At 38.8% G+C, this 24,630-nt stretch overlaps 1 protein-coding gene across 5 annotated transcripts; it reads right to left on the bottom strand.

Moving 5' to 3' along the window:
- Nucleotides 1-8,876: 8,876 nt before the first annotated feature.
- DTD2 (D-aminoacyl-tRNA deacylase 2) lies at nt 8,877-16,426 on the bottom strand. 5 transcript variants are annotated; one of them, XM_036385122.2, is made up of 4 exons: nt 16,314-16,388; nt 15,761-15,842; nt 11,153-11,222; nt 8,877-9,228 (listed from the first exon to the last, which is right to left on the bottom strand). In XM_036385122.2, the coding sequence occupies exons 2-4, from the start codon at nt 15,770-15,772 to the stop codon at nt 8,903-8,905; spliced, it is 408 nt and encodes a 135-aa protein (XP_036241015.1). In that variant the 5' UTR covers nt 15,773-15,842; nt 16,314-16,388; the 3' UTR covers nt 8,877-8,902. The 5 variants fall into 5 exon arrangements, with proteins under 5 accessions (XP_036241015.1, XP_036241014.1, XP_036241012.1 ...); XM_036385121.2 differs by having other exon boundaries at nt 16,272-16,327; XM_036385119.2 differs by lacking the exon at nt 15,761-15,842 and having other exon boundaries at nt 16,314-16,426.
- Nucleotides 16,427-24,630: the final 8,204 nt, after the last annotated feature.

Consider the following 24,630-nt stretch of genomic DNA (forward strand, 5'->3'; position numbering starts at 1 on the left):
CAGGGCGAGGTGCCGGAGGGCACAGAGTCACCGCCCCGGGGCGCTCCGAGGCTCCGCAGTGCCGGAGGGCACAGAGTCACCGCCCCGGGGCGAGGGGTCGCGGTGCCCGAGGGGACAGAGTCACCGGCCCGGGGCGCTCCGAGGCTCCGCAGCCTCCGGGCGATGAGCGGCTCTGCGCTAGGGGGGGGGCGCAGCCGGGGGCTCGCGGTCCGTGTTGCCCCGTGTTGCTCCGTGTTGCTCCAGCCAAAAACTGCAACAAAAGATCCCTCCTGGTGATGCTTTGTGAAGGGAGCTCAGCTGGCACTGCTGGGATTTGTACCTGGCTGTGATCAGTGTCTGCCATGGCCTCTGATTTCCACCCCGCCTCTCAGGCATCCACGTCCGTACTTCCCTGGGAGGGCCCCTGGGCACTGCACAGGACAGTTACAGGAACACGCCCTCTATACTGAGCGTTCGGCGAACCCAATGTTTGCAAAAGTTGTTACTCCTGGGTTTCATCAGTGTAAACTGTGATCCCAAATCGATATGGAATCCCAAGTCTAGGAGGAATTCTGTGTCTTTCACACAAGGTCGGCTGAAACTCCTCCGGGAATTTCACCTCGTTTCTCCTGCTCGCGTAGGTGGTCCAGCTGGAGAACGTTGCTTTGTCACTGTCACTGGGAATTACTTCCACCCTTACAAATTTTCATTACCGAACTCACTGGTCATGAGAAAATATCCATTGGAGGGATTTTCTTTAATGTATTCTGTGATCAGTTTAAATTCTATCTTCACAAGAAGAAAGTATGTCTCAATCATTTTTTAGTTTTAAAATAAACAAACAATAATCTTACTGTAGTCTTCTAGCTGATGCCCAGCCATCTTTGGAATCCAGGACCCAGAATTCTCTCCACAAGCCTGTGTTTTCTGGGACTGTCTTCTTTTAACTTGTGCAAACAGAATCTCAGAATCATTAAGATTGGAAAACACCTGTAAGATTAAGTCCAATCTTTGACTGATCATCACAATGTCAACTAAACCATAGCACTAAGTACCATGCCCAGACATTTCTTGAACACCTCCAGTGATGGTGACCCAATCTCCTCTCTGAGCAATTCATTCCAATGTTTAATGACCCTTTCCATAAAGAAATTCTTCCTGGTGTCCAACCTGAACCTCCCCTGGCACAGTTTAGGCTGTGTCCTCTTGTGCTATCACTGGCTGTCAGGGAGAAGAGGCTGACCCTCACCTGGCTCCAGCCTCCCTCCAGGCAGCTGTAGAGAGGGAACTGTTGTGGTGAGGGAATAATGCCTGGGACACAAAACCGTAGGAGCAGAAATTGTGTCTAAACCTTGCATAAGCTTGTACATTCGACTTAACATAGGTTCATCCATAAAAGTTTACATGCAGGGGATTCTCTGTGAACATCTGTACTCAGTTATGCAGACAATACTGCAGAGAACTATTTCAAAGAGCACATGCAGGGCTGCCTGATTACACTGTGCTGTAGCTGCCATGAGCACCAGGCACCCTTACCATATATGGACACTGGTTTCATTTTTACTAAACTGACTGTGATAAAAAACATGAGCACTGATGCAATGACCTTTTTAAAAAAATTCTGACAATGGATGTGGTAATGAAGCATATGCTTCACACCTGAAGCAGGAAATTATTTACATATTATGTTTCACAGAAATCAACTCCACAAACTCCTACTGATGTAAAGGTGTTAATCTGTTTTCAAAAATCACATACATTCCCGGGAAAGAATTACCTGGTAAGTTAACTTCATTTTGATCAGGAGGTGAATTGCTGTTACTAATATAGTGATTTGCAATTCACTTGTGAGAAAGGTCTGCTGAACAATTTATATTCAAGACTGTTACGTGATTACTTTTCCCATGAGGAACTGCAGAAAAACAAGAGCTCTCTGACAGTCCTGAGGTACCAGAAACTCCTGTCAATATTTGTGAAGGATTGATCATGTTTAACTCAGAAACAAATAAACAACCCCAAATCTAGGATAATTTTTGGAAGATTATTGCTGTTATTATCATTATTACACCTATTATTCACTCTGTTATGGTAGCAGGCAGAGACCCACTCAAAATTAGTATCTCATAATGCTGAGTGTTACATGAACACTGGGCAAGACAAAACATCATTCATTAAGAAGAAAATTATGTTTAAGAAGGAAAGACTTGCTCAGTTTTTCCAAAGAATTATCTTGCCCAGCCCCCCAGGACACATGATATCAGATCTAAGTAATGCTTTGTTAATGCTAAACTGATATGAATCAATTGGAATAACAAGGCATATTGATGCAGGATGCTCCTTCCGTCTCTGGGTACATCAGCTTTAGGGTTGCTTTGTGCCAGCAGTGCTTACGTAAGAGTCTGTCTTCATTGCATGTATAGCTAACCTTGATTTTTACCATTATTTTTCCCTAAATTGGTCAACAGACTGTTAATCATGCACTGGTTCAAGTTAGCATCTACTTTAGCAGTTATGCATGCTATTTTTATTTTTCCCATTTTCAATCTGAAATTAAAAAAAAATGTTGTGCAAATTTATTGTAATTTGTTCTAAAACAGAAAAAATAGGACAATTAGATGCGTTCACCAAGTATTAATTCAATTTTCCCTTTCCCCATTAGTCCTGACTGTGCTTCAATAACAAGTTACTTAAGAAAATAAGCAACTGGCAAATATTTGAAATGCTCAAACCTACTGATCAGTCGTCTCATTAGTCTATTTTGGTAAAGTGGGTTGACTGATTTAGAGCATGAGTCAGTTCTGCCATACAAATTCCAGACATAGTAGAATATCTATACAGTCACATATGCCTCTGAGCTAAATATTTTCATTCTTTCAGCTTTATAATCCTCAGTGACTCTAGAAGAAGAAAAAAGAATATAGGGCTTTGAATTCAGTGGGACTGTCCATGCATGAGTAAGAATCACAGGACTAGGGGCCTGATTTGAATCAAATGTTACATCACCCAATAATTAAATAGCAAACAAAACCAAATTCCGTTACATTTTAAAATCATTAAGAAGGGATATCTTTGTATTAATTATAAGATTAACCATTTAGTTTTACTTTCTGGAGGCATGTAGAACCCAATAAATTTTGGCCTGTCCTAGCTTTTTGCAATGCTTTAGGTACCAATATTGCTTTTTTTACAAACTGAAAATGAAAAATAATGCATATTTTTATGCTACAATACTGCTTAGGCTTCTTTTTATTCCCAACACAGCTCCTTTTTGTACTATCACAAAATGCAAGGCCTGAGTTCCTGCCAAGAAATTACACAGTCCTGCTGTTATTTTAAATCCTAAAATGCAAATAAAACTATTATGCAGGCCCAGATAATGTTAGATACAACTACCAAAATGGAAGGGGGAAATAAGAAAGTTAGATCTAGGGATGGATTGCCAGCTAAATATGAAGGCCTCTCAAAAACCTTTTACATTCAACATTAATCCAAAACTTTCATCAAAACAGTCTCTTTTCTAATGAAACACATCTAAATAGCATTAAGCTCCTTTCTTGCATATTTTAAACACATACTGATGTAATAGGGCATCTATTATGGCACTTACACCAGTAAATATAATTAAGGTGAATGGAAAGCAATGTTAAATTCAGAGTAATGAGATACATATGAACTAGAGCAGTAAGACAAGAATGCAATTTATTTGCACTCCCATGCTGTCTGGATCACTCCAATTTTAGAAATACTATGAGGTGTTATTTGTACTAATACCACACTGTGCACTGAGGTACTCAAAGTGCTTTGTGAACCTTAGCTTCAGTCACATTTGTGAGGCAGAGGCTAAAGTAGGAGGTAGTGAAAGGCAACTTCCTGTAGCTCCAACAAAGGTGAAGAGAGGTAAAAGCATACTGCCTTCTAATAGAAAAAGAGGATCAGAAATGATGTTTTACTTTTAGTGAAAGGGGGAAAACCCAGTGGTTTTAAACCTCTTTCCCCCCGTTTTGACTCTTTCTTTCAGATCACAGATGGAAAAAGTAGAGCAGAAAATTGCTTTGCCCAAAGCCACACACTGGCAGTAATTGAACTAGAAGACAGCACTGGTTTAAATGGAAAATGTGCAATATATTCGTAGTATTTGGGCTATTCTAACTGCTATTCTAACTGTTTCTTTCTCTTGTCCACATACACCATTTACTATTCAGCTGTAATTGCATGGCACTTCTGGTAACAGAATCTTTTGAGAATCTCAGAGGATTCCCAAGTTCTGAGTTGCTTTCAAGAAGCTTCAAGAAATGAAGAAGGAATAAATAAGAAATACCAAATTCATCAAGTTTTGGGTGCTGTTTCCCCAAGAAAAACATTAAGGAGGAAGCTCTGCTTTCTGTTCTTGTCCGGCAATTGTGACTCTGATGTTTAGAATAAAGCAGCTGGTGGATCTCCCAGACAACCCACTGCTGTCCCACAGTGCTGTGCAATACATTAGATAGTGATGGTCATTGTTTTGTTCCATGTATGGTCTTAAGGATCAAGACACTGAAAACAAAAATAGATAGCCATTTGTTAGATGATAATTGAGATGCAAAGAATTTAAGAAATTAAGTCAGTCACAACAGAGTTTTGTGGCAGACCTCAGGTAATGAATGCCTGTGCATTTGTGGAGACCACTGTAGTCCTCTGTGGCATACTGCTACTCCAGCTTCCAAAGAGAAACAATGTGTTTGAAGGAGTCCATAGAGAAGACAGGAAGAGAAACTAAAAGCAAAAAATAATGGAAGCTTAAAAGAGTCATCCCTCCTTCTCCAAAAACTGTTTTCATACCAGAGGTGAGACAGAGGTCCAGCAGATTGTACTTTTAAATCCAAGTAGATGTGAAACTTTGTTCTCGAAGAGGAGCTAAAGAGCAGTTGTTGCATTGAGTCACAATGAAGAATTTTTGTGGAGCTTTTGTGGTAAATGAGATCAGACATCACAGATGCATTAAAAGTCCTGGTGAAAAGCACCACAAAGGCTGGCTGATATCCAGCAGCCCATCAAGTGGCTGCCATTTCAACATGGGGAAGCAACTGTCTGCAGAAACTGTTATGTGCAAAATCTTGTTACAGGCAAAAAGAAATCCACCCTATGTTTAGAGTCACACCAAATTTATTTTAATTGAAACCGTAGCAATTTAATAGCAGTCCAAATATAATTATTGCAGAAAAAACAAAGGAAATAAAAATAAAGAAACTGTACATAAGGTCTCACTAATAATAATACGGTAAAAATTGTTATGCATGCACTATTTAGTACTTACCCTCACCCCTCTTCCTGGTGTCATGCTTGACCTTTCACCTCCTTGTGTTTCCACCTTGTAGAGGGAGCACAGTGGATCATCGGCATCTGGAGTTCTGTGCCTGCAGAAATAGAATTTTGATGTTTATGATTTCTTCTTTCTCTCCTTTTTTTGGCAATATCTCTCACTAGGGGTTCTTTTTATACATTTTCTAATAAAGTTTTACTCCTTGCTTTTCTTTAATGGCCTGCAACGATGTATTTTTCTTTCTGTTAATCTTAAGTGGTTTGCTATATACTCATTCTTCTTCTCTTTTTTATCCCTAAGAATAGTTTTCCCCAGCTCCAGGTTTGTATTTCTTCAACTGACCATTGGCAAGTTGTTTATAGCCTTGGAGTGTCCAGTGCCAGCCTGTGCCCCATCTCTTACTATCCCATGCCTCTACTTTACACTGCAGTTGGTGTCTTCACTTCTCAAAGTTCCTGCTGGTTTAATAGGCCTATATTTCTGTACCTTGTAACACCCTGTTAGAGTCTTACATATTTAATTCTACAAAGAATAAATACTAATTATTAGTATCTGTATAACAACTGTGGTTACACATAAAAGTAAAACATTAGCCATAACCTCCTGTCCTTAGAAAAAAATTTGTTACTGCCAAATCAAATAAAACCAAAGAGAAGCCTGAGGAAAGTTCCTGTAATAAGGCTCCATCCTGAGCTCTTGGAACACTTGGGACAAGGCCTGTGGACTGCAAATGTATTGCTACTGGCAGTAGCAATACATTTGCAAGGATTACAGGGCTACGTGCTGTTTATTAATTTCCAATTCTGGATTAATATTTGTATGTTGTAAATTCATATGTTGCATACTTTATGTAGCAGCAGAGGTAAAAATTTCCAGAAGGGGCATGGGAAGGAAGCAGGAATACTGCTGGCTAGCATGGGAATTTCCAGAAGGGGCATGGGAAGGAAGCAGGAATACTGCTGACTAGAAAACAGCCCCTGAACTCATTAGTGAGTGTTTATGAGCCCAGTTCATAGTCCACACATGCTCAGCTTCAACACACTGGGTGTGTGCACTGCAAACAAGGTCACAAAAACCTGATATTGCAAATTCCTGCCTGGCTGTTGAATTGGAGACATAACAGCATAAGGACAACTCCTCACTTTATAGGTTATTTCAAGGAAGTGCGGAATAGTAAGCATCTTCTAATGGACATTCTCTACGTATAGAAAGACATTCTCTAAGTATAGAACAGGATAATTATATGAGGTTTTGTCTAGTCATACTACAAAAACTATTTAAAGCAGAGTCAGGTCATCTGTTTAAAGCATATATTCATGGTTGAAGGGAATAAGCACTTGGCTTAGAAAAAGTAATTTTAATCAATTTTTTTATCAGTAGGGTCCAGCAGGTTATTCAGAAGTGGCTTCCTTCAGTAAATGGATTGTGAATCAATAGTAAATATAAATAAAGCAGTACAAAGGGAACAGCATTCAACAAGCTGCCAATACCTGGAGCAGAGGATGGCAGAAATCAGTATTCCAAAATGGATACACAAATAAATCAGAAATGGGCAGATAATACATAAATATCCACCTTTTTACAAAAATTTCAGAGTTCTGTCTGGCCCTAAGAACCACTGAAATGTACATTAGTTTTTATCTGCTTTATATGACAGACTGCTATGAGATAGAGTTTGGTTTGAAGTCTTTTTTTCACTAAACATTTTCAAGCTTATCCCTCTTAGAAACCTTAGAGTTCTTTAAATATAATTAATTGCCAGGCTGCCAAAGATCTTTCTGGAGACAGGAGGTAAATTAAAAGCTGCAGACTTTGTATTATGCCTCAAAGAATCAATTCTCAAGAAACACTAAATACCCACAATTCCTGTAAGGTCTGTGAAAAGTGGCATTACTCAGCACTTTTTAGAATTTGACCTCCAACAGAAAGAGGAATTACAATGTTTTTTCAAGCACGCAGATCATAATGAATTTGTATTAGTTATTTGCATCAGGACAATATTATTTAAATCTTGCTAGTAGGAACTTTGAACATGACTCATACTGTGTCTATGATAACTGTTAATTATTAATGAATAAATATGTCATGTGGGTCCTAATAGCTAATATTTCCAGGCCATTTGTGTAAATGGTTGTTTTCAACTGCAACAATGTCAGTTGCCAGGAATTCAATATCCCTATTTATTTAATAATTATTAAGCATATATTATGCTAACCTGAAAAAAAAATCATTACTCTCTTATCAAAACTGTAAGTTACTTATCTGTTTAGAAATGTGATTCTCATGGCATAGTTTGAGCCTACAGATTATACATTCAATGTCTTGTACAAAATGAAGATAAGGACAGAGCATTTGTAACTACTGGCCTACAATTTAGGATTGTCCAAGCTACCATACACACTAACCATAAGGTTTTACATTTCTTCCAGAGTAATTTTTTATTCAAATGGCAATTCTGGATAATTGCTGCAAACCATATAAATGTCTGATATCACTTTGAACCCTTCTGAACCATAATGCTGCATTAAAAAGAGAAACTTGATTCACAGGATGAACACATTTGTATCAGTTTTGAATTTGCCACATTTTAATATAGCTGTTCTGTTCTTACTGCTTTTCCAGACAGAATTTCTCATGATATCTTCTTAGCACCATCTGTTAATAATGTTTATAAAAGAACTGCATAGGGGGTCAGCTGGGAAGGGAGCCCCAAATGTACCAACACTGCCTATAAAAGGAAAGCTAGTCTCTGCCTAGCAGCTTCAATGGACAAAAAGCTGGAAGGAAGCAATGGGGGCAGAGGGAACAATGAAATGGCAATGTACATTGTACCATCTTTACTTTTGTTTTCATTTGAATGTTTCTGTTCTTTTCCTGAGGCTCTGTTATGAAAGAATTGAGTAGACAGCAAGACCACAGTAACAAGGACATAGACCAAGCTATAGCAGGCAGCCTATCACAACACATCAGAGATTTCAGAATGCAAACTTCAAGCAAGCAATTCAGTGATACTGCTGGTTTCTAGATGTGCCTCACTTATTCTTCCCTGCAAAGCCCATGATCAGTCCTGTACTGCCTTAAGTCTCCCATCCTTACACACTCCAGTTGAGGGGGGTGGACTTTCTTATTTAGTACTTACTCTCTAAGAGGCTAAAATTCGGTGAATTTGTTTTCAATATATTAGTTAGTTAGAAAGCATTGTCATTTTATAGATAGAAAACATAAAGGTAAAAATGGATGTAAGTACATCTAAGGTATTCTTTTTTATCTATAAACCACTTCTTCAAGCTATACATGTAATATTTTTTTCCTTATCTTTTAGTAAAAAATTATTGTATTATCCCAGTTTTGTTGATAAACATTTTGAATTATTGGGTCAATATTAACAAATATTTTAACCACACCTCAGATGTGTATGAGCAAAAAACACATACTCATTATAGCAAAGGAGTCTCAGGCATCCTGCTATTCAATAGTATTGGCAAAACCAGTATAGATGAGTGAAAGCCTTTTTTAAACTATCTCCCAAGGCAATCAAGCACTTTAATGCTTAGGAGAAAAAAAAAACCAAACCAAAACAAACAAAAGACACCAGTACTGTATTTGGGATACAATTTATTTTTTTCAAAATTCAATCAGGTGAGTGTAAGGTCCATTTGTATCCAGTTTTAACACCTGCCTGTTTCCATATGTGCCATGCTTGACAAGAACACCGGCCTCCATGCATTTGGCATTGGCAGCCAGTTCTTTTTCACACAGAGTCACAAACTGAGAATAAAGTTCCAACCCTTTTTCTTTTTCAATGTTTGCATGGTACTGCATCTTTCTTCCCTTTGGTTTACCACCTAGGGTAGCTTGTGGTATGATGAGTACGTCGCCTGGTAAATCAAGAACAGAGACAAACTCGCCGTTTTCATTTTCACTTAATTTAACATTCAACAGTGTATCGACTGCAAATAAAAATAAAATAAGAGTTAGTATTGCTGAAGTGAATTAAACAGGACACCATAAACAAGAGCCAACAAATATTTTGACAAACCACTGAGTAAAAGAAACTCTTTACTAATGAACTGAAACATGGACAATCAATAAATACTTAACCAACTAATACATCTGAGTATTGTGACGAATGTGAAGGATATTAATATTATATGTCAAAAGTTCTAGTTTTGGGGGAAGTGATTGGCTATCCAAAATCCTAAAGGTGATTCTAGTTGGACACCCCCAAAAGAACCCAGGATGCAATTAGTGAGCCTTCCTTAATTGCTTGATACTCAAATAGGCAGCATTTGCACAACACTCCACAATGTAGGACACACCATCCTCAGTGCACTTTGGAGAGTGTTTTGCCCTGACTCTCTTTTCATTCTGGTAGCAGCAGTTTGCAGCAGGACCCAGCACTGATCTGAGCTGAAGGCACAGCTCCACAGTTTGGTCTCAAGTAGAGCAAGCGTCCTTCAATGCTCCACTCTGAGACATGCAGCTACCAGTTTGTCACTTGAGACAGGAGGTGGGCAGGAAAGTCAGATGCAATTTGGCTTATAAGCCAGACCACAGAAACTTGCAAATAAAATCAATGCATTTACTAACTTTAGATTTTCTAGTGTTTCTGTAACAAATCAAATCATTACCCAACTCTGTAAAAGCTGGGAGGATACTAGTCACGCCTCCAAACCCTAAACATAAATGTTTAATGTTGTTAGAAGCAAAAACAGCTGAGTTGTGATTCAGGAACCAAACCCACACACTTAAACAGATTCAAAATATATTTAGGAAACAATATTCTCTAAGAGAGGCACTCAAGAAGGATGGTCCTAGATGAATCTCCTGACAGGAAACAGGACTTTCTTTTTCTGGCCTGAAAATATAATTATTGTCAAGTAACATTCTCAGGGAACTCTCACTAGCACAAAATCAATTTTTATATCATAAATATTTAGCATTATAAAAGGACTGTGCCCTCCAAGACCCAGAGAGAACGCCCCCCAGGAGTTGCTCTCAGCAGTTTTAATAACACCTGTACTTGTGCACTGTTGGTCTCAGCCAGCAGCCTGAAATAGACTGAAATAGTAAAATATTGTGACATAATCTTTAGCCAAATCACTAGTATCAGCCAGCCACAGAAAAGGGGCACTTTTATCTGGAATATGCATCATCACAGAATTTCCCAGGGGAACCAGTGCTACTGATGGAGGAAAGGAGGGAGAAGAAATGACATAAAAGTAAAAACAAAAAATAAACCAAAACAGAACCAAAAAAAATCAAGCCAAAACAGCACCAGGTAAAGACAGAAATTGCTACTATTTGACCTTATCCACAGCATCTTCTCTGCTTCAATGTAAATGTTAAAGTGCATGTGGAGAAGACAAGAATTGCAGACATTGCTGTTATTGCTTCTGAACCAGAAAACTGCACATGCTAACAGTGGATGTTACCACTGAAGTGAGATGGCAAAGACTGTTTCATTATCCACACAACTCCCTCTACCGGCTATGATTTGAAATATTCTGCACATATAGTGAGATCAGGCAAAACACTTATCAAATCAAGCCATGAACTATTTGAAATTCAGTTCTGTCCTGGATTGAAGTTATTGCCTGACACATGTAATATGTTAAACAGCAGGTGCAGCATTTTCTTTGTTTGCCAGAATGTTATCAGGGGAATTTGTTTTTTATGTTGGTCATGAACAGACAGACAAAGAAACAAGTAACTGTCAAAAGAAACAAGACAGACCAAACTCTTCTTTCAGCCAGGTAATTGAGTTAGAATAATGCCATTTCATGGCTTACCCAAATGGCTGCTACCTTCTCTGCCTCAACTGCTTTTCTTCCTTTTCAAACAATACAATAATGTATATGGATTATATCATACCAATTTTTGGGACAAGATCCTCATCAGCACCTTTGAAGAAGCATATGTAGATAACAAGCCCTCTCTGGATCTACAAAAGATTACAGAAAATGTTGTCAATGCTTCTCATTATCTACAATGCATGTTTATCATTAAAGCAGTATCCAAAATTACAAAACCACATAACAAAGAGTAGTTTTAGTTATTTAGTACAGCTTCAGACATTGAGTTGACACCCCACACTGTGGAAGATAAGATATATACTCATTATTTGCAAAATGCTTCTACATACAATTAAGACAATTTATTAGCTCCATGTGAAGCCAAATTTAGTTGGAATGTAGAGTGTACAGTATTAACATAGATGAGGTGGCAAGATGAATTAGTATACTTAAATCCAGCATAAGAAATAATTTAAGCTTTTTTCCTATCAAACTTACAGCTAAAATCAATTTTCAGTATGAGCTATGATATTATTTCCAATTATGAAACATTAAAAACACCACAGGACTTTGGTCAAAGAACTGAATTTTATTTTGATGTTGAAAGTAATCTAGTACAATATAATTCTGAAAAAAACGTGGAGTCTGTTAATTAAATATTTAAATATGATGACCAACAACTGTGAAGTTGTTCAGAATTTTATAAAGTTGTTCAAACTACTATTTATAAGCCTGGGTAAAATCTAACTGGCAAAATGGAACTTTTCAGCTGACTGGTATAAAGAAAGGGATATGCCACACCTTTAGCATTCAGAGCAACTACTTGTAAGAGCTACGTATTAGGAAGAATTAGGCCTCACCTGAGGAGAAAGCACAAGAAAACTCCTGTGTAGCTTTTCTGCTCACTTGGTTAGTCCATAAGGAATGCACATGCACCAGCCATGCTTTATTAAGCCAGACTGACAGGCTGTGCAGCCAGCAGCACCTATGTCTCATGCACGAGTGTACCTGCATGGCTTAACTTCTCTGGGAAAAAACCCACAGCATTCACAGGCAGACAGGATCCACAGACAGTATATAAAGAAACCTTCCCACTGCCTTGTCAAGAATAAGTATCTTTTTAATTTGGTTTCAGGAAACAGAAACGCCAACTTGTGAAATACCACTGAAGAGATGTTAAATAGATTGGCACAGGAAGGAGTTATTAATGCCATCAAAGCAAAAGGATAGAAAATGTGAGTAGCTTATAAAAAGTACTTAGCAAAAAAAATTTCCTCTATTTGTTTTTTCCCCAAATGATAAAGGTTTTTGGTAAAGAAATCTTAGCTATACACATGAGATTTTTGTCCCTTTGTTATTGCAGAGATTAAACAAAATGCTCAAGGCAATGACTGAGAAAAGCTATGCCTTCTCAACTATTTTTCTAGTGACTAACTTCTGAAAAAAGAGAACACTCTTCCTAGCCAAAATGTCACATGCTGAGAACTTTGAAAAGCTTCAAATGGGTTCTTTTAAAATACTTTTTTTGGTACAGTCTCACAGCAGTAACAATATTCTGCAAGCAGCTCATTTTAAAGACACAAAAAGTATGTAAAGTGACCCCTACAAGTCATAAGGCCAGACAGATAAAGTAAAATACGTCATTATTTTTTCCAGCCTCTGCTGTTATTTGATGTTTGTTTTTGAATAAACCATTTATCACAAGATGAGACACACATATTGAAGAAAATTAGAAGGACAGGAGGTTAAATTAGAAAACAATTAATTCAGAGACAAAGCTGAAAGAGGTTGCTTCTATTTATACTGCATGTTCATGGTCTTCTAGAACACTTTACAACCATGATAAAGTTGAAAGCTATGCACCTATTAGTAAGCTGAAACTTATGGTTTCAACTATGACTGAAAACTGTGGTTCAACACGTACAGCCATGTTTCAACCCCTGGTTAAGTCCTATTTTATTCTTTAGTTTTCTTAATTGAATAGAAGATGTAAAATTAAATGCAATTACAAGACCTAACCTAATAATAACATGTGTCAGACTGACCTTATACCAGTCTTCCAAGTGTCCTAAGACTTGTGCTCATTGTCAATGTAATGTGTAAACTTTCTGAACCAAAGCAAAACCATTGCCATTGCTGCAGCTCCTCTGTAAGCTATCAAAGCCTAGCTGACTGTTCCTCAGACCACTATTTAATGCACAAAAATTCAAGCAAAATAACACAAATAAGAATATCATAAATTCAACATGCTGGTGTGTAAACAGCCACTGCAAGGAACCTACTCAGTGACCGGACAGGAAAGCTGTGCTCTATAAATGCCTACATAAATAAACAGCAAAGCAAGATACTGTGCAACACTGGCATTTATTATATAGTGTCTTAAGAAATTATCAGATCAGGCAACCTGCTGAACCAGGTCATGAAGGGCTGAAGTACCCAGCCCCAATGCCATACAGACAGCCTTAGCAACACTGTGTCCAAATGCTGCTTTTTAGCTCTTTTGCAGGAAAAGACAAATAACTCTCACCCTCCTTACTAAATACATTCATCTGTATTTTTTTTCAGGATTTCATTAGCAAAACTGAAATACATTCTGCAAAATATTATCTCCACTTTTTACTAATTTTTCCTCCAAGAAAATGCAGTGGATAACAAAATCTTTTTCATTCTTAGAAAGTCAGTTTGTGAAACTACCTTACATAAATTATTCTGTGACATTTCCATTACAAGTTCAGATTTACTACCCTCTGGGAAGATTTCTTCATATTTCTTATATTCAGTGCAGCAGAGAGATGACATCATCTGCCACAGGTCACAGAACAAGTCTGTGCCTGGTATTTTGCACCTCTTTTTGCCATAGTAACCAGAAAACAAGTCAAAAGAAATAAGATAAGGAAAAGACAGTTTTCCTTGCATGATGTGTAGGCACTTATACTTTTTAGCTGAATATTCATTTTATGTTTCTTTTCTCCCACAGTTACGAAATACACCAAACCTTACTTTATTTCACCTCTACCTTTACAAGAAGAATTCCTTTTTTCTTCCTATTTTGCTGTATACATAAACCTTTTATGCAGGATATATAATCAAAATTCCCCATAAACAAGACATCCTATGTGCAGTAAACCTCAACAGGCCAAAAAACTCAATCATGAAAACACAATGAAGGCAGAGATTCATGTATAAAGTACACTCCTAACCTTTTTGAAGGTAAGGAACATCTGCTCTGAAGTTCCTAAAGTACCTACAAGGGTCTCTTACTGCTCAGAAGCTATTCAAAGCCACCTACAATATATGCCACTTAGATATGCTAGAAATGTTACAACGTGAGGTCCTACTTGTAATTGGTCATAGAACATCAGGAACACACTGGTTGATGTAAATAATAGCTGATGATGTCTGTACTTTTTACTTTTTTGGTTTTGCATTGACATGCAAAAACAGGGAGTAAAATTACCCTACCAGAAAATGTCAGCAGCAAAATTTCCTTCCCATAACCTCTAGTCATGGGAAGAGAAAAAACTAGAGAAAAAAACAAAACAAACAAACAAACAAACAAACAAAACCCAAAAAAACTTCCAATTGGCTTTTTTTCTGCATGGTGACTACTTCTTGTTAAAACAGACTTCTCTTAAAAAGCCCCAGGTACTCGGGAAAGATTTCCAAGTACCCATCTCAAATATTAGTAAGGTTCATGTCTGAAAAATATCTGCTGGAGACCACCCAAATCTCTTTCAGACTCCTTTAGTGATATCTATTACTTTCCTAGTGATTTTACAAATTAGAGAGATAAGCTACATAACCTCCTTGCAGCAAAGTTAATCATATCTCTCAACCACAACATGTACCTTTTAAAATAGTTTAAAAGAAAGACAGCAAAATTACATTTCTGCTTTTCTTTACTAGATCTACAATTACTTCTGTGATTAGCAAGCCAGAAATAGATTATTTCTCCTATAGTTAATTTATGCTGGGCTAAGTGAATTTTATTGTATTTAACCTTATACTGAGAGGCTAACAATGCAGTATACAGAGATACACTACATCTGTGAAACACAGTAGCTCTGAGATCACACCTACTTCCTCCCAGTAAAACATTCTGGCTTCCCAGACCATACTGCAGAAACTAGTTCTGCTGGATCCACCTGCCCCTTCTGAACCAAGAGAGAAATGTCTTAAGGCTAATATGAAAGGCAAAGAGTGTACTCTTTTCAGATGTGCTGAATGAATGCACAAACCCTTTAACCATGCTAGAGCTTTTACTTTTTAAAATTTATGGAAGTGACTGTATTAAGCCCCTTCTGTTGTAACAGTCTTTAAAAAGGGCAAAAGACCAAATAAAAAAACCCATGGGCTAAATAGTTGACAATGGGCAGAAATGAGTTATTCTAGTGTAGGTAACTCACAAGCAGTGACAACTACAGCAGGTCAGTGCATTCCACAGGGCAGCCTTCGTGCTTTGGTAAAGAGCCCTGGGCTGCATGCACAGCACATCGACCAAAGAGTCTGCAGACCTACCTACCTTCCCCAGCAGAAGACTGTGGGAGGAAAAGGGGTAAAATACAATGTTTTCCTTAACGTGAGTGGTGGTCTACATACTAAATTTCATTTTTAGTTAGTGTTCTGGAAACAAACAAACACACCAAACAACATCAGAACTCCTGCTGCCATAGTCCCATAGCCCTACCTCGCCTTTCATCTCCAAGTTAACACTATCTCACACCAAACAAAGCCGACAGCTGAGCCCCCCAGCCAAGGCTGTAGTGTTTCTGTGAGTGTATTTAAGAAAAGAAGGAACAACACAGTCAGAAGGGAAGCGTGTAGTCGTGGAGCAGTCATGATCTGAAGAAAATTCTGCCTGCGGAGGACTCTGTGGAGCACAGGGAGAGAGAAGAGCAGCAGAGGGAAAGCGCTGTGCGCCTCCTGCTGCTTGTCCCTTTGCAGAAAGAGCAACCTTTGCTGACAACCAGGGGGCGAGGAGAGCGCTCTGCAGTGGAACAAGGCCCGAAGCGCAGCCCAGCCCGGAGAAGGAGCGGAGGCTGCTCCCCTCAATGTCCGAACGACCCCGCCCTCCCTCTCCCCGCCGGCGCACACGCGCAGGGCCCGGAGCGCTTTCCCGCCGGCCGCCCCGCTCGGCTCCGCTCCGCGGGGGGAAGGCGCGATGCCGGCGGCGGGGGGCGGCCCGCGGCCCACGTTACCTCCACCCACTGCGCCTCGGAGCCGCTCTCGGGCGGCCGCACCTGCAGGCGGGCGGAGACGCTCTGCTGCAGCAGGGCCCGGGCCCGCACCGGCCGCGCCGCCGCCATGGCGAGCCCGCAGCGCTGAGGGCGGGGCCGGGTCACGCCTTTCCGGCACCGGCACCGGCACCGGCACCGTCTGGGGCCCGCGGGTCACGGGCGGCGGGGAGCGTGAGCGGGACCTTGAGCGCATGGATAAACGGGGGCTTATGATCTGCCCTCCCTATGGAGGCGGCTGAATACAAGCTTTGGAACAGAATTAAACAGTTTCTACAGGCTCTACTTACCGATGCCCCAATAGCTAGCAGGAAAGCGGGCTTTGGTTTCTTATTTTGATGAGAAATGAAAGATCTCCTTGTCTTTTGCTGGGGAAATGTTACATGCTTGTGATAAGAGCGGCATGCTGTATAGTTTATGCATGGGAAAGAAAGTCTGAATACTGTTTGTAATTTCTTCTGTTCATTACTTTTTTTGTGCTTCAGGTGGCTGAGATCATTCTATCAAGTTGGCATATTTCTCTTCAATGGTACTGCTTTGGAGCAGAGGGAACAGAAAACACAGTTAAAAGGGATCTAGATATCTAGTGATCCAAATCATCTGGGAAAAAGAAGTGCATAGTTTTGAAATGAGCTCCCACTGCTAATGGGAGAAGTTAAAATATTGCAAGTGGTTGTTTTATTATCTTCCAGGTTTTTGGCTACATACCCTGATACTCCTTGAACAGCTCCAAAACTGGAAGAGTTGTGTCTTTCTCCCATACATGAATTCTGAAAGAGACAAGTTTTGAACAATACTGCATTCATTCACATCAGGATAGAATGATATGGAATTCAGTATATCTCTCCAAATTAATTTTATGACTGGAGATTTCATTTTTACAACAGTGTTTAAAAATATTGTATTTTTTTTAAATAAAAAAGTTAATATATAGCAGTGTGAGTAAGAATCTGAATTTTAGTACCTGGAGTCTGTCATAGAGTGAGATTACCGAAGATCCCTATTGAACAGCAAGGGCCAATATGCACTTCTGAATAATCAGTGTTACACATAGGGATATATATAAAAGAAGATTCTTGATGTGTGTTCTTCTTGAGGTTGTTCTTCCCAAAGCAAACCTTCCTGGAAGAATGGGAAATTGCACTAGGTAGTGTAGGAGTAACTCATTTTTTGTTCGCTGTACGATGCTTTTAGTCAAACTTGGCTAATTTTATTTAAAGTACCTTCTGTTCGTTTACTTGAAAGCTGTATCCCCAGACTCATTAAGAAGAGTTTAATGAGGTAGAAATCCAGTTAAAATGAGAGGGTTTTCCAAATATATTTGTGATATAAATTGATTGTTAAGGAAAATGGATTTTGCTTCAGTCTGAGCAAATTATAATAAGCAGATTATGGAGGGTTATTAGTATATAAGGATATTGATTGTTATTTGGTGCTGTGCCATTATTTACACCAGGGTATGATGGAGAACATTTATTCATGTGCAAGTTTCAATACAAATGCCTGTGAAACATTGCATAGAAAAAAAGAGCATGACATCATTGTTTATGTATGGATTCTTGGTGGAATTATGTTGTATTTTCCTTGGGAAGCCAAGTAATTCTGTTGCACCTTGAATTTCTTAAATCTTACTGGCTTATTGTTAGATTAAGAGCCTCTCTTTTTAGGCCAAGGAATGATGGTAAATTTGTTGGATAAATTTTAGGCATGGATTTGGATTTTACTGTGGGTTTTATATTAAAAAAACCCCCACATCCTGACATCTAAAGCATATATCCATGCATAAAATATATTGGTATTTTTATCAGGTACTATATAAAGACATTTTTTCTGCATGTTTTGGATTTGACAGTTGTCCCAGAATATTTCCTGTATCCTCTCTGCTTGTTGTCACCAGATCTGAAAGTAGGTATTTTGAGAATGGCACCCAGAAGACATTTCTGGTTATTTTCAGATCATTTCTCTTTCAGAGGGGCAGATGGCAGTCTCACAAATTGCAGCGTAGGTGTGTTTTTTCCCTACCCTTTGTGGGAGTGGTTAAGTTCAGGGAGTGTTTGGACAACACTCTCAGGCACATGGTGTGATTCTTGTGTCCTGTGCAGGGCCAGGAGTTAGACTTGAAGATCCTGATGGGTCCCTTCCAACTCAGCATATACTGTGAATCTATCATATTTGGAACAAATCCTCTTGTCAAGAAGCGGGTGGATGCTGGAAGGAAACTCCACCTGTGTGGGGACTCAGCTTTCTCCTTGTCTTTCAGTACCAAAATGATCTCAAGCAGTTGAATTCTTCCCTGGGGATGGTTGTGGGGTTTGTTTGTTTGTTTGATTTTGTTTGGGTTTTTTTGGTTTTGTTTTTTTGGGGTTTTTTTTGGGTTTTTGTTGTTACTATTAAGTTTGGTGTTGCATACCATTTGGCAGTGGCAGGAGTTGACTGCACCTTTGAGGGGACAAGATGTATCTGGGATGTTTTCCCTTTGTCTGTGGTGTCTGAAGCGTGATCAGTGGTCTTTCATGGAGCTATCACATCGACAGAGTTGCCCCTATCTGTTTTGAAGAGAAACTATACAAAGCTGCAGCAATGCTTATATAGCAAAGATACAAAGTAGGTTTCTGGCAAGGGTTTTATCTTGGTAGAACTACCTCCTTTGGGACAGATGGAGCTGAATGGCTCCAGAGTGTCAAGGGAAGAATTAGAAAACATTTCATTTTCTCCATTGCCAAATTTGGAACTCTTCCCTTGCACAACAAACCAAAAAATTTCAATCACTTAGAATCATTTAGTAAAGAATCCTGGGTGGGAGCCACTACTGGTGTGAAGGGTGAGACAGAATGTGCCAGCTGTTAAAAGACTGCTGTTAAAAGACTCATCATCAGAGAATGGCCTGGAAAGTAGAATTTGCAACAATGAATTGCAAATTACCATCACAAGGTAAAGATATTTCCACAAAATAATTCGTAAATTGGGATTCATGTTGAAATAAAGTACAATTTTAATTTGGCTATGTTGAAACAATAGGTCAATCATCAAAGAAATAAAAGAAGATATTCTGCGTCTTTAGTCCAAGATGTTTAAACTGCCACAGAACAGAATGTTAGTGTGATTTGTTTCTGAAGTGATGTTTATGATCATGTGTCTTGAACTGAGTCAAGTCCTTCACTTTCTGTTAGAAGGTGACCTCCTTTTCTTCTCTCTTTCTCCCAATTTACTTATTTTGTTTCTCTTTTTGAGCTACTTGCCTTATCAAAAATAGCACAAATAGGTTCTCTGGCTGCTCCTATATTTGGTGATTATTTTTTTAGCCTATTTCTCAGTCTAGAGAAGACTAGACTGAGACCCAATTAAGCCTACTGCAGCATTGGAAATGTTAGCTGAAATGCTGATTAGCTGGAAGGGACATGGTACTGCTCAACAGCAGTGTGGGTGCACAGAGGATTAGCTGGTGGTGTCAGAATAATTTTACTTCTAAGACATGTTATGATGACTGTATTTAGTACTGACTTATTCAAAGTACTGTCCAGAGGTCAGGAGCATGTCTGCCTCCCAACCATCATCCTCCTTCCTCCAGAGGTATTTAAATAAGAAAAGCAAAGAGGGCATGAAGAATTTCCTTAGTACAAGTCAGACAGCAGAAACGAGCAGTCTGCCAAAGACCACAAGTATGGCACAATGCCTATGCAAAGCTACCAGAAACAGTCTCCCAGAGAAGAGATAGCGTGAAGACTATCATCCACTTGGCCTTCCAAACTGCCCCCCAGATCTGTTCAGCATTTGAAAGAACCATTGCAGACTTCTGGGGGAAGTTGATAAAGGAAGATGGTGCTGTAGTTTTTATCTTTGTACTTTATATGATACCTCTGAGGAAGGTCATGGCTTCTTCAACTCCAGTTCTGTAGCATCAGAATTGGTCCACCTCTTTAGCTCTTCCAGCAGAGCCAATTTAGTGTCCCCACAAATGTCAGAATTGTTTGCAGTGAAGGCTGGTATTCCTGTTGTGGAAGTACAGTTCTGTGATTTGAGCAGTTTTTATCTGCTAGTATTGTTTAAAGAAAGCAACAAAAATTTAACACACAATTAAAAATAGATTAGTGTTTTGTTTAGTCCTCCATACAATTACAAAACAGACACTGAAATGTGTTATAGCAATCAAAAGTTAATTAAACTTCTGAAAAAAATAACAGATTCAATGTGAAAGCTGTGTCAGATACAATTACTGGTTTTTATTGTGACAAGCGGAAATTTGCATCTATTAGGGGAAAAACGTAGCCAGATAAAAGACACACAATCTGCTTGCTTACTGTGATTGCCTAAAGCAAGTAAGAGCAGTGTTAGCTTCTTTCTCATTGGGTCTGTGACATTTAGCTACTCTGTTTTTTCCTGCTTGGGAGTCTCCTGAACCAAATCTTTCTCTGTATGATTGACAGGCATTAATGTTAAAAGGACTTCTGTATGGTGCTCCAGTGGAATCAACAGAGCAGTGGGGTGCCCTACCTGCAGTACATGCCATGGGCCCTCACTGTAACATGGTGGTGTTATTGCTTAGAAGCAATATGTTTATTCTTTATTTTCGTGGACTTGAGCTGATCCCATATGCCCACATGCTCTTTCTTGCGCAGAGCTAATCTTGAGTTTCAACACCTCACTCTTAATTCTGGAATTCAGAGGGAGGCTGAACAAAGTGATGAAGCTGACTCCATGAGGAGTCCCTCAAAGGTCAGCAGTTTTCTGCCTTACCATTAGGAATGGTATTGACATTCCTAACGGTTGATCCCTGCAGGTGTATCCAAATGTACTTGCTTTCTGATCTCTTGAGTTTGGGAACTGGGTTCTACACAGCAGGAGCACATGAAAACTACTTGGGTGTAGGACAGTACTGACTCAGTGGTGATGGAAGCAGCACCCAGCACTGAGCTAGAAAAGGGTAACCTTATGGTCGGAGGGCCTGGAGCAAACAGGATGGAAGTAATAGAGCTCAGTGACAGTCAACAGCTGTACAAGCTGTTTGCCATACCTGAGCAAGCTCAGTAGGGTCACCCAGAGCACCCCTGACCAGTCAAAGCCAGCTTCATCTTCCTGTGCTCTGTATGGAGCTGCTGACCACACGAGTTCAGGGCCTGGCACTGCTCTGGCAGGTGGGGGTCTGGTTTGCTTCAAGACCCTGAGCTAACCCATGCCTGGCTGATGTAGGTGGTCTTGCAAACTGGGTTCCTCCTGATGGAGGAGGTATTTAGAACAGGCACAACAGAGCACAGCTCCTACATTCTTTATTTTCCTACCATCAGTGCTGCATCATACTCCTCTAACCCTCCCATGTAAAGGAATTAATGTCCATTCTACTCATGTATTGCTGCATCACTGCTCTCTTCATCTTATAAACACGTTTGCAATAGCAATTAGTACTACAGAATGGGGTTGTGTTATTTAATCCCATTTTTTTTCATCTTCAGTGAGAAATTTTGATGATAAAATGAGGATGTTGCTGTAGACAAAGATGCGTCAATATCTTCTAGGATCTGAAACTTGAGTTTCCATGTTTTCAGTAGATGCCATGTGTAACATCACAGTATTGACATAAAGCCTCACGTTATTAAAAATGGACATGAAATGAGATGTGGCTTTTTCTGTTCCTTTCACAAACACTATGAGAGTCATTTATTATTCTCTCTGTACCTGGAGGACTCCTTGCCTCCAGTTACTGTTGAGTATGCAGGCATAATAAGGTTGCATGTCAATTTTTTTTTTCATTTATATGGATGACTTTCAAAGTAAAACTCACCACAGCTTCAGGCCAAAAGCTTTCTCCTTGAGTCACAGCTCCTATCATTTTTTCCCCTCAGGCATACTGATCCATAGCTAGTCAGGGAAGCATGCACACAAATGATAGTTCATTAGGAAATTCTCTGAATGGCAAACCTCTGAAGTCAGCCCAAGTGCTATTTGCCATACATCATGATAAAATTTGTGAGTTTGAGGAGGCACTAATTATATGCTTGGTCTGCCATTTATGAGTTGTTGGAGCTGTTGTTTCCAGAACACAGCAACCTCTTTCACAGCATATTTCAGCAAGGTTGCCAGAGCATGGTGAGCCAAGCAGGGATTGAGAGATTTTGGCATTTTATTCCTTTCAATGAAAAAATATTGCATTGCAACACAAATTGATACCTCACTTTGCCATAGTGCAACATCATATACTGATATATATAAATATATATAAAATGATCTATGATCAGTTGATCTATGGACTTTTCTTAAAATTATATTTTGGGAACACATTTCACTTAGAACAAATGGCAACTGTAAGACTTTCATTTACCATCAGCCTTTGGTTTTTAATGGTTTGTTTCAGTAATACAATAGTTAAAAAAATCCTTTCATTTTATATATATATATTATATATATATTCACACACACACCTTTCATTATTTTAACCCACATACATAAAATGTGATCATGGGAGGAAAAAGCAAATGCTTAATACAGTGAGCTAAATAATAAAAGATTGTAAAGTCTAATGAATATTCATGGAGTGAAATAAGATAATAAACATGTCAAGAAATGATGTGGTTTCCTGCTATGACTTCCAGTGTAGATTAACATGTTTCAAAGAGTAGTGTCAAAAATTGTTTGTTAATTTTTAATTTTCACACTTTCTCAAAGCACCAATTTTTTAAATGCATATTTCTGAATTAATTTAGGATGATAGTACTAATGTATTAGTAGATAGCTCAGAAGCATTGCAATGATAGGATTTTTCACATATTCTTTGATTGGTTTATGTTTTTTTTTAAGCTGCCAAAGAGTCATGGTTTCTTTCTTTTACAAAAGATGCTAAATTGCTGCTACAGAATGGAAGTGAAACACTTTATCTTCAATATTTGAAGTTATAAAAAAATAGAAAAATAGTTTTTGGTATAACATTTTCTTACAGAGCTTTTTATTTCACAGATAATTTTTGGAACTGCTGGAGGCTTACATTTTTATGATTAACAGAATAAAACAATTACTCTGTAACTTAGGATATTTTAATATCAATTACAGATGTTCAATCTTTCCTTGGATACTCTGTTGCACATAGGACAAAAAATAATCATGTCTTCATAGTAACAGTTCCAATAGGACCACATCCAGATTAAAAAATCCTTCATTTTGGTGCCCACAGATAAATTCCAGCATAAATATGACAAATTTTAGGTCCTGTTACAGAAAACACAGATCTAAATAATGCACTCTGGAGCTTGGAGAATTATCCAGCTCAGTTTCAGGTGAACCTCTAGGCTACAACTGTACTAAGAATCAACAGCAGGAAATACTCTTGGCCACTGCAACACACCTTTACTCCCTGATATAGTTTTGGCCAGGGCTTGCTCACTAAGAAAAATATTCTGTTCCTAGTTCAGCAGTTAAGAACCAGTTAAGAACCTCTGGCTCAGTGTAAAACCTTGAAGAGTTACATTCACAGCAGAGGATGAACCAGAGGATTGTGTTCCAAGAATCAGAGCTCTAGCTTCGCAGGATAGAGTGCCCTGCAGTTCCACGTGACAATGCTTCATACAGGGGGCACTGACAACAAGAAGTGTTCTTGGATCACACTTATTTTCAGCTGAGATTGGTCCTGGCACACAAACCTCTGGAGCAGGCTGCTATAATTGTGTAACATTGTCAGAATTATATAAGTGGTCCATACCTATCCCAAGTTCATTGGTGCCTTCTGAAATTGCACTGCTACTGCAGGGATTGATGAGAAAAGTATTGAATGGCTATGGAGCAAAACTGAACTGGCTTAGAACATTACCCAGATTTTAAAAATAATTACACAAAAGCTAGTAAAAATTGATATGTTTCAATCAGGATCTTTGATCAAATAAGATTGATTTGCTACATAAAATTTCTTTAGGCTCAGGGTTCTGATGTTAACAAAAATGTTTCCTGTAAAACAAGCTTGTTACTGAGAAAAATGAATGAAGAGCAGAATTAAAGTAATTTCAGAAACTGAAACTGTGAATGTCATTTTGACTCAGATCTGTAGTGTCAAATGGCTTACTGAAGCTTCTAGAAAAGTCACCATCTTTTTTTATTCTGTATTCGTACACTATCTAAAGCATCAGGACCCTTTCTACCCCTGAGACTTATCATAGCAATTTATCTCCATTACTAAAATAAAATATATGAAAGAAGAAAAGAGAAAAAATGCCAGTCTTCCTTCAATGTTGGTAAAATATATAGGAGTAGTTTCAAAACCTTTGTTTTTATCTTCAGATGTGGAAATACTGTTAATTTGTGTTAATTCCATTCATGCAGGGATCATCTATATATAAGGTACCTA

The sequence above is a fragment of the Molothrus ater genome, chromosome 6 (assembly GCF_012460135.2).
Source record: "Molothrus ater isolate BHLD 08-10-18 breed brown headed cowbird chromosome 6, BPBGC_Mater_1.1, whole genome shotgun sequence".
Taxonomy (NCBI): domain Eukaryota; kingdom Metazoa; phylum Chordata; class Aves; order Passeriformes; family Icteridae; genus Molothrus; species Molothrus ater.